This window comes from Micromys minutus (genome assembly GCF_963924665.1).
Source record: "Micromys minutus genome assembly, chromosome: 6".
NCBI classification, from domain to species: domain Eukaryota; kingdom Metazoa; phylum Chordata; class Mammalia; order Rodentia; family Muridae; genus Micromys; species Micromys minutus.
The window spans coordinates 4,759,111-4,775,742 of NC_137975.1; the positions used below are offsets into that span (position 1 = coordinate 4,759,111).

General features: G+C 38.5%; 1 protein-coding gene across 1 annotated transcript; it reads right to left on the minus strand.

The window, feature by feature from the left end:
- Positions 1 to 12,942: 12,942 nt before the first annotated feature.
- On the minus strand, positions 12,943 to 14,806 carry LOC308421425 (importin subunit alpha-1-like). Its single transcript, XM_080917789.1, has one exon. The coding sequence runs from the start codon at positions 14,708 to 14,710 to the stop codon at positions 13,121 to 13,123; it is 1,590 nt and encodes a 529-aa protein (XP_080773915.1). The 5' UTR covers positions 14,711 to 14,806; the 3' UTR covers positions 12,943 to 13,120.
- Positions 14,807 to 16,632: the final 1,826 nt, after the last annotated feature.

Genomic DNA, 16,632 nt, shown 5'->3' on the forward strand with positions numbered 1-16,632 from the left:
TTTTTCTACGTGCCATTGATCATTCAGTTCTCAGACCAAAAAAAAAAAAAAAAAAATACACAATTTTGTTTTTATAGGTTCTATCAGTACTTGAGAGTGTTGCAGTAAATGTTAATAAAATGGTGGGACCTGCCTGTGCGCACCACGCCACACGGAACCCCGGCTCTCTCTGACTCAGGTGGTCTGTGAGCTACTCCAGCATGGCACCTTACCGTGCTGCTTTCACTCACTGTTCCCTTGGAAGATTGTTACCACACCAGGCAAACACGTCACAATTCCACGTCAGCCTTTGAGTGCCCCGCCACTGCACTTTCTCGTGAACTCAATTAAGTTGCCACATGAAAGAACGTACCATACAGTACCCTCTAGTGCAAATGAAAGGTATAATTTACCTAACTAGACAGCACAAGATCCTGTACACCTCCATCCATTTAAAATATTTATAATAACCTGTATATATGTGCAGAGACAAATTTTAACATCTGCTTCCATGTTACTTCCAGCTGATTGTCCTTGCTCTGGCTCCTTCCTCTCTTTCTTTGTTCCTCCCCATCCTTTCTTCACATTCAACAGCAGGCCTCACTACATTCTATACCTGCCTTCCGGCATAAAGACATCATTTTCAGAGCCAGACGGGTATTTACCTTCTTTTTATTAGAATCTATTTCCTCATCAATAACACTTGATTATAACTTGCTATGATCCATTTAGGCTGATCTTACCTAGTATTATCTAGCCCTTATGTCCTGCTGAGAGGGGTGTTGTGAATATTGGAGGTTTCTGGACCTTTATGAGACATGTAAAGTTTTTGGTTTTGTTTTTTTTTGTTTTGTTTTGTTTTGTCTTTTATTTCTTGAGACTCATAAACCTTATTTCTATATCTAAGAGGAAATTTTAAATTGTGTTCTTCTATTTGAGAAGGTATATTTATGCACTCAACCTGCTAAGCCATTTGAAATAGAGAAAAGAATTTTCTTGGCAGTCTTGGGCATTAATTTAAATACTTGAATCCCCTGGGAACCACATAAAATCCTCTATATACTGAACATGTGTGAAATATTTTACTTCCAATGTATGACAGGAGCATTGAATGTATTCAAGCCTGACTACATGCAGGAAGAAAGTATACAGGGGGTTATGGCATACCAGTAAACAATTATTGTCCAAAATTAGAGGGAAATCCAGGAAAGCTGTAATCTAACCCCAGGCAATAAAAGTTTACTGTGTTCCATTGGTGACAAAATCATTTCCTAAACGTAAAAATAAATTAAGTTGAAATACCAGCCCTAAAGCAGCTGCTGTGTAAACCAAGAACCAGCAACCTAGCCCAGGAGTTGAGGACTAGGCTGTTCAAGTCTCCTTTAAACTTTCAGCTCACCAGTGGAGTGGAGTGGATTTTGAAAATGAATTGTGTTCTTTCCCTTTCATCTCCCCTCCAACCTTTGTCTCATCTCACACAATGAAAATGAAAAGCAAAAGAGAGCACTAATCCCTTCTGAAAATACCTGGAAACTACACTAAGCTGATGTCAATGGCCATTAACTTAAGCAGCCAAGTCATTCTATGTAGTTAAGGTTTAGGAAGGGTCTCTGTGTGTCAGATGTGATGTGCTTGTGGTTAGAAGTTTGTGAGTTGGGAGATTAATTCATCTGGGATTTTACAAACAATGACAATAGGAAATCCAGGAGCTGCTGGGCAAAGATCAAACTGCTCAGATGTGGCTTAGATCTTGCCAATTAGGGAAAAATTTAAGTTACTTTGTGCAATTAGAACACAAATAAACATAGAGCTCTTAGTATCAATAAGAGAAAGAACACTCAGGGCTCTCTTTCCAATGAAACAGTTTGTAAGTAATACTTTTTAACATTTTCACTTGAAAATTTAAGTCTTCCTCACATAAATACATATTTTTTATGATTAGAAGATCATTTATCATTTCAAAGATCAGACCATATACCTCTGCTGTGACAATTTTGTTTAAATATAAATTTGATTATTTTATATGAATGTAGTATAGAGTTCTTGAATCTCTTTTTTTGGCACAGAATACAGAAACATCCACACATGCACAGACATACATACAAACACAAACACACTGTTTTAACATTATGACCAAGAAACAAGCTGGGGAGGAAAGGGTTTACTCAGCTTACACTTCCACATTGCTGTTCATCACCAAAGGAAGTCAGGACTGGAACTCACACAGGGCAGGAAGCAGGAGCTGATGCAGAGGCCATGGAGGGATGTCACTTACTGGCTTGCTTCCCCTGGCTTGCTCAGCCTGCTTTCTTATAGAACCCAGGTCTACCAGCCCAGGGATGGCACCACCCACAGTGGGCTGGGCCCTTCCCCCTTGATCACTAGTTGAGAAAATGCTTTACAGCTGGATCTCATGGAGGCATTTCCTCAACTGAGGCTCCTTCCTCTGTGATAACTCCAGCTTGTGTCAGGTTGACAAAAAACCAGCCACTACACATACTGTATACCATATATTATGCAACGCATCCACACCAGACACTAGAAAAATACTAGACTATACTACCCCACACTCACACACACACAAGACACACACCGACAACACAACATAACAGACACACACTCATAATTGTACACATGCAAATACACACACACACACACACACACACACACACACACACACACACACACATACACTGAGTATACCTGTAGACCCAAGCACACACACACAAACACAGAGAAAGGGGGAAGACAGAGAGAGAGAAAGAAACAGAGTTAGGAGTGCTGTTGTGTATAGAGACATAGCTCACTTCCCCAAAAAAGTCCAATCATTTTAATTTAATTTGAACTTACATATTCAGTATCATATCTAGTATCATTTTGGACCATTAATAAGTCTTCAGTCTTAAATGCATGATCACCTAACACATTCTATAAATGACTGGCTATTTATGTATATATAAAGCAATTCTGGATCTGAAAAATATACCAATATGAGGTATTCTCACTTAGAATGAAAATAGAAACCTTCTTATCTTCAATAAATTTCTGATCACTCCATCATTTCATGTATAATATCAGACTTGTGAAATACACAGGTGGGTATTTACAATCTACCATGTCCTTAATGGTTTCTTCTTCCAAAAATGAAAAACCTTGGTTTGGGTCTCCATAGCAAGCACAGAGGCAGACTGTTCTTTGAGGTACTAAATTTCCTAGAAGAGGTATTAATGCAAAACCAGGTATTCTTTCTTACAGATTTCAGATGAAAGAGGAAGATTCCCATAATGTGGTTGCTCTGTATTCCACAGCACAGCCTGCAGTCAGGCTGTTCCAACTTCCTTTGCAGCAAGAGTCTTTTTATTATAGGCGAGAAACACACAGCTCTGAGTATATGGTAGAAGTAGTTAGGAGAATCAAATCTAGTAAAGGTACTCATTAATTCCCATCAGCCCTCTGATGTCCAAAGTCCAGCAACTTAGCCCTATAAATATCCTACAGGAACTGAAAGTTAACTTAGAAGGCTGCCTAGGCTTCTGAGTCCTGATACCTGGAGATGCGGTTAAAGGATTTAAAGACTCACACACAGACTCTAAATATGTTTCTTGCCTTTATTTCCCAGTAGCTACATGAAAGATGTTACTGCTGATAGCAATGGCTAATTAGTCCCTAACCCCAAACTTGACAGAAACTATTCAGTGAAGGGCATCACAGATAAGACAACAAATAGTTATGTAACAAACAGTTCATAGCTTTGGTATACAGCCATCTGCCACAGCATGAAAACAAGCCTACCTGTTAGGGAATATCCAGAGGCTATGATCATCTCAGCAGGAAATTTCCACACCAAGGCTAAATCTTTTCCTCTTTGCTCAATGATGCCTTTGACTATGCCAACCTTCATGCATCCCTTAATTACTTCTTTTCAGACTCAGTCTTCACACCCCTCAGCTTCTGCTATGCTTTGATGACTGTGGGCACTCCCTCTGATTGCAGAACTGACCTCTCATTTACTTCCAGATGCAGGGCTCCATGAGAAAGGGCAGACTTTCCCCCATTTTCTTCACCTCTAGGTGTATCCTGGTGTATCATGTACAAACTAATTATTTACACAGAAGACTTTGTTTTGTAGTTGAGAACTTATCATTAAGTATTTAGAGAACTTAAAGCAACAGGTACCCAAAAAGATTCTTCCAACATTGCTCCAGTGCACACATCTCTTGGATACAGCTGGGTCTGATTCAGACAAAAAGATGTTCCTCCTCTCCATGTGTCTTTTGTGATGAATGCCTTTGCTTTTCTTTACAAATTGATCTCAGTTAGCACCACCCAGAATCCCCCCTAAAAATTTGTCTTTATCTGTGAGTTTATGTGCCACTTATTTGCAGGAGCCAGAATATCATGGACCTGAATTTATAGACAATTGTGAGCTGCCTGATGTAAGTACTAGGAGCCTACCTTGAGTCCTCTAGAAGAGCAATAACTAAGGCATCTTTTGATCACTGTCCTATAGAATTTTACTCTTTTTCAAAATAACATTGAGTATATGTTGAAGTTATTATTTAGTTTTCCTCTTGGACTTTTTTAACCCTTAAACTGAAACTATGGTAAATGAGTAAGAGTCACCTGTAGTGTCCTATCATACTACACATGCCTGGCACCACAATAAATGTTATTTTATCCAGCTGTCTTAAGCGCCATTGCTGCCTTAGGTGTCATTGCTCAGCATAGATCCTGTTTCATATGGGTGAGAGTGTTCTAAAAATAAAGAAGCTGGTACCCAGCTGAATGTTGCATATGCAGGCACATGTGAGCATGATGTGTTACTCTTAAACACATGAATCAGTGTTCTATACATAGAAGAACCTCTCCTGAATATAAAGTATATGTGTTTATGTGTGTGCATGTGCATGCGTGTGTGGGTCAAAGAACAATCTCATGTCATTTTCAGACTCCACACACCTTACTACTCCTCCTAATTATTATTAATCCTAGTAGAAGTAGTCGGAGAAAGAGGAACAGCAGCAACAGCAGCAGCAACAACAACAGCAATAATAATAATAATAATAATAATAATAATAGTAATAATAATAATAATATTTGGATACAACTAACTTACCAGGGTGGCTTGTCAGTGAGCCTCAGCCTCAGTGGTCTACTTTTCTCCTTCTTCACAAAGCAGGAGCTTTGCACCCTTATGCTCTTCATGTTAATATAAGTGCTTGGCCTCCAACTCTGGCAATGTGTTCAAAGACGTGGGTCCTAAAAACTTGTTACTTATAAGATTTATTTTGGGGATTAAAAAATAGTGAAGAGATTGGGGAATAGCTAGATTTTTAAAGTGCTTATTATAGAAGCATGGAGACATCAGTTAAGATGCTTGGTACTCAAAAGCCCGACCTAGTTGCTATAGAGATGAGAGAGTGCACACATTGACAAAAGTGACATTAAATGACTTTGCCACCAAGCTGTTTCAGATTGGTAAATAATGATGCTTACAGCAAATATATGGGCAGAAGAGACCTAGGTTAAGTTTAGGTTTCCTGAGCTTGGGTTCAGAGAAAAACAAGTAGGGTGAGAAGAGCAAGGAGAAACCATGGGTTAGGTAAGCAATATGGCCATATGGTTGGCTAAATTGAGTTAAGATCTGCATAGACAAAACATGGCAAATTATATAATGGGAATATTGGATAGGAAATAGACATAATAAAATCAAAGGCAGATATCTGCCCAGGTCTTGTGCTGATTAATGCTTATTGTAAATGTTTGTATTTTATCTAAAACCTAACAAGGAAAAGATGAAGTGGAAATGCTGGAATGGCATTAAATATTTCTAGAACAAGGCCTTGTTATTAATTCCAGCACTGTGAAGGTGTAGAAAAGTTGTACTTGGCTGTCATTTGGCCAGTGTTGCTGGATCAGTTGTGTCAGTGTTTGAGTTTGTTTTCTTTTGCTATGATAAAACACTTCTCAGAAGCAACTCAGGGGAGAAATAAATTTTTGGTGTAGACTTACAGATTATTTTTATCTTTGAGGGAATTCAAGATAGTAACTCAAGCAGAAATGTGGAGGCTGAAAACATGAAACGCAAGAGAACCCTATGCCTTCTGGTTTCCACCTGTGCTGGAGTCTAGTTCACATTTTCCTGCAGAGGCAGGACTTGTGACACAGCCAATGCCTAGTGGGTCCATGCCAATGTATCAGTGTGAAGGCAGTGTGAGAGTCTCTGCATTCTTAAGAGTTTGGAAAGCACCTCTCTTTCAATATTCACTTTCGGGGCTTCAACCAACCACAATAGTTATCAGAACTACAAACACAGCCTATGTGCCACACAGGGAAAACACCTAAAAAATTAAGAGGTCGGGCCTGGTCCTTCATGATAAGCACCTAAAAGCTGAGAAAAAAGAAAAAAGATATAAAAAATTCAAAACATGAACAAAATGTCCACCTGGGGACAATTGACAAATAAAAGCAAATTATGAATTATTGAAAATATTCATTTAAAACTAGTAAATCTCACTCAAAAAGTTTAGTCCTACAGTATTCTAGCTATAAAAATGTACTATTTATTTTCTAAAGCTATTTTTTATAAAGATGTACTAAGGGGCTACATGGAAGAAACACAAGCATGCATATCAACATGTTTTTAATCTACTCAGAAAGAAATAACATTATACATGGAGCTGTAGCAGCTGAATCCACTTGATTAGTCTATTGGCAGCAGCATAAGTTCCTTACTATTACCCCAATGTTGTAGACACTTAAATGAAACACACACAACCTTATTTTTAATATGCTCTAAGCAGCTCAATAGTTGGGCTTCTCCCAAACCTCCCCACAACTAACATACTCTCCCCTCTCATATTTCTGAATTATTACTTATTAAAACCTATATTCCATCTTAGCCACCGCAGACCAAGGCCTGCAGTTCCCTGGGCCTGGCTACCAAACTTGTAGATGTTGGCTTTCTCTTTGTCTCTCTGTACTATACTTCTCAGGCCTGGACCTCCTTCCCCATCATGGCACCTTCTCCTGCATTTCTAGCTTGGGAATCCTTAAAGTTTCACCTCTATCTCTCTGCCCAACCACTGGAAGCTGACAACTATCACTCAAGCCCAACTGTGTCCAAGAACCCTCAACATTTTACATTCAGATGTACAAATATATTCATGTAATTTCAGGAACCCAATTAACATAATACAAGCAATAAACCAACACAAACATCAATTTCCTATCAAGTTTTAGTATTGCTGACAGTATTCAAATCTACTTTAAAATTTTACCTTTTAACATCAGTGAAGTATCTGAATTGAGGATCAATAGAGATTGTGTGTGATGAAATGCTTCCAGAATTAGCTTGCAATTAGACTTTATTCCAAAGGAAATTAAATTTGTACTTCTTTCCATTTCTAAGAGTTATTGGAGAGTCAGGAATAATGATTGGGAATTTTAAGCGTGGTGAATCATAGTGGTGAAAGTAACAGCGAGTGTGTATTTCTTGGGCCAAAACTCAGGAGATTCAAGTGTTTTCTCTCATGACTATTAACCTTTATTGAATTTGTTTTTCATTTATTATTTATTGAGAAGTACATGGGTGCACATAATGTGTTTTGATCAAGCCTGACAAATTTCTGTTTTCTCCAGTTCCTCTTCCATTGCCTCTACTACATATTCCTTCTACATTCATTCATTTTTACAGTTTCTGTTGTTGTGGTGGTGATAGTGTTAGTGTGTATATTCACATGAAACAACTGACAGAAATTAGTTCCCTCTTTCTGCCATGTGATTCTGAGGACTTGAGTTAGGTGGTCAGGTTTGGGGACAAAGCCCTTTCAAACTGACTGAGATGTCTCCTCAGCCTGGAATTTTTCTGAGGATTAGCCACATTATTTCCTGTCACAGAGTAATCTCAAAGAGCTTCATTTCTCTCTACTAGAATCCTGGCTGTCCAGTTGTTTAAACTTTTTGTATCTCTTTCTTTTACTATGTCATGAGATGGATGTTATTTCTGTTATAGGAAATTGTGAAGTGAGTAGAAGCAGACTGAACACAGTAAAGTTCAGAATACTACAGCTGAGTCACATCACTCTTGATTCTTATCCCTACTCTGAATCGGGCCAGTTAACAAGTACAAATGAGAATCCCTCCTAGTGATTGTGCAGACATCTAATATCTTCCCCAGCAACCATTCCAGGACCATCTGGCCCTTGTTTTCTGTATACGTCATGGGAATGGGAAAACGGGGCAAAGACATAGCTGGAAGTCTACTTACAGCTTTTATTTTTGTGAACTTGGTATTGTGGTTATAGCTGGAATACTATGAAAAGAAAATAAATTAAAAAAAAGTGAAAAAGAAAAATTTCAGTTACCCCTCCCTCCCCCACACCACACACACATACACATGTGGAGACCTCATACTACAACAAGTCTGGATGGAGAGTATTAACATACCACGGCACCTACCTTTTTGTGGCATACTCACAACTAAGCAGAACACTTTTCAAAGTAGATGACAATCATGGGCCTTTCTTTATCCTTGCTTCAAGTCTTATTTAATAGGTTGAAATAAAAATAATCTTATCTAACAAGAATATTGCAGACAAGCTCGTGCTGAAAGAGAATCCCCACATCTTACAAGTTCTAAAATCAGGAAGGTTTCTGCCTTTCTTCTCTCAGCCCCAGTATCAATATATGCAGAGAGACACTGTGCCGTGGGGACCAGAATGTAGAATGTCCCTCAGCTACAAAGCTGGTTCTAAGTGAATATGCAGTGGAGACCAGAAATAGGAAGTCCCTGAGCTACCAAGATAAGGTCTCAGTAAATTCTCTTCCATTTGGTGGGAGGTAAACTAGAGCTTTGGGAGAAGGAGCATACAAATCTAAGGAAATGTCAATCAATTACTCTCTACATAGTAGCAGTTTTCCCTCCAGTTCTCAGCAAAGGGATCAGCAAGATAGTTGATTTTCACCACATACCTATCAATCTCATAAGATACTGCAATATACCTCACCCCAGGTTCCAAAGAACTTAAGCCTTAAGCAGTCATTAAAAGTATCGTGGAAGCCAAAGGAGGAGCAGGGGAGAGGAGAGAGTGTAAAGGTGATAACATTTGAAGTGTAAATAAATAAAATATCCAATAAAATGGTTTTCTAAAAGTATATACTGATTTATTTTTTTCTTACTTAAGGTGGAAACAAAAAAAATTAAGGCATGGGCTTTCTAATTCCAAGAGAATAAATATTGATTATCTACAAAGTTCAAATTTTATAAATATTCTAGGAGCCAAGCAGTTGTTGCAAAGTCCTTGTGAGTATAGTAGGCTATATATAAAATGTGACAGGTTTCCTCATGTACTGCAGCTGCATATATATCATTCCCTCTTCTATTCCCTGCACATGAGTGATTACAGAACTGTCTGCTTCCCATCTCTTCAGGCATGGCTACCCATGGCCTCAGGTTTCAGCTTTACTCTTTCTGTCTTAGAAAGCCCTTTCTGAGCCCCTTCTATATATTCTGTCTCCTCCTGTGAAGGCTCCTCAGAGACTTCCTTTGATCCTTTCTTTTCCTTTTACCAAACATTCTCCTCACGGAGAATAAAAGTTACAGTAATAAATAATGCCTATGGAAGGCTCAACAAATGCCTTCTTTCAGGTCTGTATCCACAATGAGTTACAAGTCTGCTAGTATTGATTTGGATAGAGGAAGAAGAAAACAGAGATACACAGAGAGTAATGGTAGAAGGACTGAAGGGGGAATAAGTTGGCTCCATAAACACTGTCCTTTCATTTAACCTGTAACTCAGGGATACAAGTTAGAAAATCAGAAATGAAAATACTAGGAATTTTAATTCAGAAGCAGAAACTGTGCCTTAATTGAACATAGTTTCACTGATCTTTGACATAAGAAATGGTGACTTCCTAAGTATTATTACAAGTCTCTCTTTCATCTTATTCCAGGAACTGGTGGTTGGTCGCTAGCACACTCCACTGCCCATCAGTGGCTTCAGCTGGACTTGGGAAAGAGAGTAGAAATTACTGCAGTAGCCACACAGGGAAGATATGGAAGCTCGGACTGGGTGACAAGCTATGGCCTGATGTTTAGTGACACAGGGCACAACTGGCAACAATACAAGCAAGAAGACAGCATCTGGGTAGGAAATACTTTCCTCTTCCAGTAAATAAAGATGAGATGTACTAATGCTAACCTGTGAGTGTCTCTGTCCTCTTACTGTATCCAGAATTTGGGGCCCAATAACTCTCCTGTACCAAATGAGAAATAATGAGATCACGTGTAGGCCCTGGTTCAAGTTTATCACTATCTCTAGTGAAATTGTAGTACCAGCTGTAGTGAGTTTGGTGTTACTCCCTTTCTTGAAATTTTGATCATTTTAAACATAGGCTACTTTATGTCATCTATAAAAATACAAAGCATGTTAACAAAAATATGATTGCCAGTAAGATTATGTCATTGGCGATCTTTCTTTTTTTCTTTTTTTACCTTTCTAAGTTTTTATTATTGTAGAAAATTATTGAATTAATTTTATATACAAATATGCATTATTTTTCATTATTTTTAGTACCAAAAGCACAAAGCATTGCAAAATGTGTGTTTAAAAGTGTTTGAAACACGTACTGATAGGTAAAAACAGTATGAAGATAATGATTTCTAGTATCACTGTCGTTGCCACCCTATTCAGTGAAACCATAGGGCAGACGCTGGCCTAGAGCCTGAATCTTTTGTCATTCAAATGGAATGTTCAGCAGCTGCTTGTCTAATGAACTATTGAACTTAGCTGTAAAACTCAGTAATAATTTGCAAAATAATTTTAGATATCTATACTTTAAGAAAAAATAGATTAGGTAAAATTTACAACTGCCATCATAAGCTAGCAAATTATAATGAAGAAAAATTAATTTGCAGTGTAAACATACTTATCTTTTTCTTTTTCTTATAAAGGAATAACATTTAATTGGGGCTGGCTTACAGGTTCAGAGGTTCAGTCCATTATCATCAAGGCAGGAACATGGCAGCATCCAGGCAGGCATGGTGCAGGAGGAGCTGAGAGTTCTATATCTTTATCTGAAGACTGCTAGAAGAACGCGGATTTCCAGGCAGGTAGGATGAGGGTCTTTTTTTTTTTAAACAACTTTATTTTAAAGAACAAAGATAAATGTACAGATTTTAAGCATTTTTTGCATAAAAGTATATAACACATTTTTGCCAGTACTTGTTTTTTTTTTTTTTTTTTTTTTTTTTTTTTTAAGGGACTGATAGTGTGATCAAGATCCCAACAGTTACAGTGAGCAAATAGCACATGCAAAACAAGATGCAACCTGGAATTAGTCAAAGTTTTCTTGGTGTGTAAAGATTTTTTGTTTTTTAAATGATGAGTAGACAGTAATACAGGGTACAACCCGGAATTTGTCAGTGTGTTCTTGGTGGGTAAGGATTGAGCATGACTATTTTTTTTTTGTTGTGGTTTTGTTTTCTTTTTGTTCTTGGATTCATACAGTCTGTGAATTGTTTCTGGGGCAGTGGGAGCCTCTGGGGTTAGCTTCCCACTATCAGTGACTGCATATTATGTCTGTTCTTTTGTGAATGGGTTATCTCACTCAGGATGATATTCTCTAGATGCAGCCATTACTTAAGAATTTGGTTAAGTTATTGTTTCTGGTGGCTGAATAGTATTCCATTGTGTAAATGTACGACAATTTTTGTATCCATTCATCTTCTGAAGGACATCTGGGTTCTTTCCAGCTTCTGGCTATTATAAATAGAGCTGCTATGAACATTGTGGTGCATATATCTTTGTTGTGTATTAAAGTGTCTCTGGGGTATATGCCCAGAAGTGGGATAGATGGGTCTTCAGGTTGTACTATGACCAATTTTCTGAGGTATCGCCAGAGTGATTTCCAGAGTGGTTGTATTAGTTTGACACGCCACCAACAGTGGAGAAGTGTTCCTCTTTCTCCACAACCTCAACAGCATCTGTTGTCATCTGAGTTTTGGATCTTGGCCAATCTGACTGGTGTGAGGTGGAATCTCAGGGTTGTTTTGATTTGCATTTCCCTGATGGCTAAGGATGTCGAGCACTTCCTCAGATATTTCTCAGCCATTCGATATTCCTCAGCTGAGAATGTTTTGTTTAGCTCTGTACCCCATTTTTAATAGGGTTATTTGATTCTCTGGTGTCTAGCTTTTTGAGTTCTTTGTATAACTTAGATATTAGGCCTCTATCTGATGTGGAGTTGGTAAAGATCTTTTTCCCATTCTGTTGGCTGCCCTTTGTTTTCTTGACAATGTCCTTAGCCTTACAGAAACTTTGCAATCTCATTAAGTCCCATTTGTAAATCTTTGAGCTTAGAGCTTGAGCCATTGGTGTTTTGTTCAGGAAATTTTCTCCTGTGCCTATGTGTTCTAAGGATTTCCCTACTTTCTCATCTAATAGTTTCAGTGTACCTGGTTTAATGTGGAGATCTTTGATCCACTTACACTTGAGCTTTGTCCAAGGAGATAAGAAAGGGTCTATTTTCATTCTTTTGCATTCTGAGTGCCAGTTGGACCAGCACCATTTGTTGAATAGGCTGTCCTTTTTCCACTGAATGTTTACTGCTCCTTTGTCAAAAATCAGGTGACCATATACATGAGGGCTCATTTCTGGATCTTCTATTCTATTCCATTGATCCACATGCTTATTTCTGTACCAGTACCATGCAGTTTTCAGCACAATTGCCTTGAAATATAGCTTGAGGTCAGGGATAGTGATTCCTGCAGATGATTTCTTGTTGTTGAGGCTGGCTTTCGCTATTCTAGGTCTTTTGTTGTTCCATATGAAATTGCACATTGATCTTTCCAATTCCATGAAGAACTGGGTTGGAATTTTTTTTTTTTTTTTGAATGGAACTTAATCTTTATTTACAGGACATGACAGGGTACGAAATTCCACATAGAAATAAACTCAGAGGACAGCTTCATAGAGTTATGTACAGTTTATAACTGTTCAAGTATAGTTTCTTTTGTAAAAAGTGCTACAATAACAAACCACATTTAAAAAGAGTTCTTAGTAGAGAAACAGTAAGACAAATTTATGTGAATACGGCATAGCACAGCACATAGCTAACAACTTTGTGCCTTGGCTCGACATTAGAAGTTAAAGGTCCCGGGAGCTCCATCCTCAACTTGGAAGGCAAAGCCTTCAGAGGTAGTTTCTGGTACCACATTTTGATCTTCCTCTTCCTCCACTGAGAAGTACTTCTCAATTAAGTTTAATGAGGCCTTGTATACAGACTCGTTTTCATGGCTCTGTAGTGCTTCAATTTTATCCAAGCCTCCACACTCTTCAATCATTATACTGAGTTTTTCTGTCTCACCTAGTTTCTCAGCAGCCTGAAAGATATTTGAAATGGCATCAAGAATAACCTGAATAATTTTGGTATCTTTTGCACTCAAGAGGTTCATCAAAGGTTCTATTATCCCACAATGAACAAGATACACAATCTGTTCAACAGTCCCACCACTGGTATAGTTGGTTATAGCCCATGCAGCCTCCTTCTGTGTCTTAAAGTCTGCCTTAGAGAGGACACCAACAAGAAACGGGACTAGGCCGTGATTCACAACTTGCTGTATCTGGTCCTGGCGTCCGGCAGTAATGTTCGACATTGTCCATGTGGCTTCCTTCTGAATATTAGTTTTGGGGTTTGTCAGCAGGCTGGGAAAGACTGTGAGTGCTCCTGCATCTATCACTTTCTGAGTCTGTTCATCTGTTCCAGTGACAATATTCCCTATGGCTCTTAGTGCCGGAGTCACAATGGGCAATTCAGTGGCTCCTAGAAGCTTCACAAGTTGAGGAACAACTCCTTTCTTCACAACCATCTCAATGCGTTCATTTGGACCATCAGTCAGGTAGGAAATAGCCCAGCAGGAATCTGCTAATACTTCTGGATCATTGTGGTGCAGGAGTCGAACTAAAGTAGGAAGAATTTGCTCAACAGCATCTAAGGGAGGTGCAGGATTTTTGTTTCGACAAAGGTTTGAAAGCGTCCAGGTAAGATTACGTAAGTAACCACACGCCAAGGATGAGAGATCAGGAACTGCAAGAAGTGCCAACAGTGGGTCAATTGCACCATGTTTGATAACTAAGTCTCTGAAAGCTGAACTATCCCCTGCAATGTTTCCAAGAGCCCATACAGCTTGCTCGCTGATGTGAGCATGGGGAGATGCCAAGAGAGAAATGAATGCTGGGATAGCACCTCCATCCACCACAGCTTTGGTCTGTTCAGATGTTCCAGAAGCAATGTTGGTAAGCGCCCAAGCAGATTCAAACTGAATGGGACTACATTCGGTTTTGCCCAAGAAGGACACAAACTTTGGGATCAAACCAGCCCGGATGATGCTGTCTATAGGAGGCTGTTTCTCTCTAGAAAGCAGTTTCCGAGCAGCTTGAGTAGCTTGGAGCTGGCTTTCCAAATTGTTACTGTTTATGCCTTTAACAATGTCCTCAACAGACCAATTTACAGTACCCTGATTGTTTCGGTTTTCCTGTAGTGGAGAAGTAGCATCATCAGGAAATGAGCTGACGTTCCTCCTTTTCAGCATCTGGTCATCTTTTTTTGCTTTCCTAAGTTCCACATTAACTTCTATCTGGCGGCGCCGCATTTCTGTACTGTCTTTCCCCTTGTTCTTGAATCTGTTGAGTCGGGCAGCTGTTGAATTAGCATTCTCGTTGGTGGACATGGTTGCAGGAACAAGGAGGAAAACTGCACAGCCGGCTCAGACTTCCACGAAAGTCGGTGCGGGGGGTTCTCAAGCTGCGGGTCGGCGGCTGTCGAAACGTCCACTAGCCCTCAGCCCTCAGACTTTGTGCCTGGAATTTTGATGAAGATTGCGTTTAATCTGTAGATTGCTTTTGGTAGGATGGCCATTTTTAAAATGTTGATCTTTCCAATCCATGAGCATGGGAGATCTTTCCATTTTCTGAGATCATCCTCAATTTCCTTCTTTAGAGGTTCGAAGTTCTTGTCCTACAGGTACTTCACTTGCTTAGTTAGAGTCACACCAAGGTATTTCATAGTTTTTGTGACTATTGTGAAGAGTACCTTTTCTCTAATTTCTTACTCCACATGTTTGTCCTTTTAGTATAGGAAGACTACTGATTTGTTTGAGTTGATTTTGTATCCAGCCACTTTGCTGAACTTGTTTATCAGCTATAGGAGTTCTCTGGTGGAATTTTTGGGGTCACTTAAGTACACTATCATGTCATCGGCAAAGAGTGATTATTTTTTTATAGAAAAAATATTTTATTTTATTTTTTTTAGTCTGTATTATTTTATTCTTCACAAATACAGTCCTAGAACATAAATGTCTTCTTATATATTCTTTTTTTAAAAACAATTTTATTTTACAAAACAAAGATAAATGTACAGATTTTAAACATTTTTTGCTTAAAATTATACATTTTTGTCAGTAATTTTTTCAGATTTTACATAATTTTTACATGAAACTATATGAATATATTTTTTAGTCAGTACTTGATTTATTTCAATTTTTGATAGTATGCCTTGAAAACTTAATAGTTACAATGAGCATGAAGTACATGTAAAACAAAATGTAACATGGAAATAGTTAAAGTTTTCTTGTTTTGTAAATATTTTTTTTTGTTTTGTTTTCTTTATTTCTTGGATTTCATACAGTCTGTGAGTTTTTTCTGGGGGAGTGCAAGCCTCTGGGGTTAGCATCCCATTATCAGTGACTGCAGATTATGTCTGTTCTTTTGTGACTGGGTTATCTCACTCAGGATGATATTCTCTAGATGCAGCCATTTTCTTAAGAATTTGGTTAAGTCATTGTTTCTGGTGGCTGAGTAGTATTCCATTGTGTATATGTACCACAATTTTTGTATCCATCCATCTTCTGAAGGACATCTGGGTTCTTTCCAGCTTCTGGCTATTATAAATAGAGCCGCTATGAACATTGTGGTACATATATCTTTGTTGTGTATTAAAGTGTCTCTGGGGTATATGCCCAGTAGTGGAATAGCTGGGTCTTCAGGTAGTACTATATCCAATTTTCTGAGGTATTGCCAGACAGATTTCCAGAGTGGTGGTATTAGCTTGCAACCCTACCAACAGTGGAGAAGTGTTCCTCTTTCTCCGCAGCCTCACCAGCATCTGCTGTCCTCTGAGTTTTGGATCTTGGCCAATCTGATTGGTGTGAGGTAGAATCTCAGGGTTGTTTTGATTTGCATTTCCCTAATGGCTAACAATGTCCAGCACTTCCTCAGATGTTTTTAGGCCATTCGGTGTTCCTCAACTGAAAACGTTTTGTTTAGCTTTGTACCCCATTTTTTAATAGGGTTATTTGATTCTCTGGTGTCTAGCTTTTTAAGTTCCTTGTACACCTTGGATATTAGGCCTCTATCTGATGTGGTGTTGGTAAAGATCTTTTCCCATTCTGTTTGTTGCCGTTTTGTTTTTTAGACAATGTCCTTAGCCTTACAGAGACTTTGCAATCTCATTAAGTCCCATTTGTTAAACTTTACCCTAGAGCTTGAGGCATTGGTGTTTTGTTCAGGAAATTTACTCCTGTGCCTATGTGTTCTAAGGTTTTCCCTAATTTCTAATCTAATAGTTTCAGTGTATCTGGTTTAATGTGGAGAT

What these genes read in the sequence shown, in the direction of transcription:
- LOC308421425 (XM_080917789.1), bottom strand. Translation starts at nt 14,710, where the DNA reads ATGTCCACCAACGAGAATGCTAATTCAACAGCTGCCCGACTCAACAGA.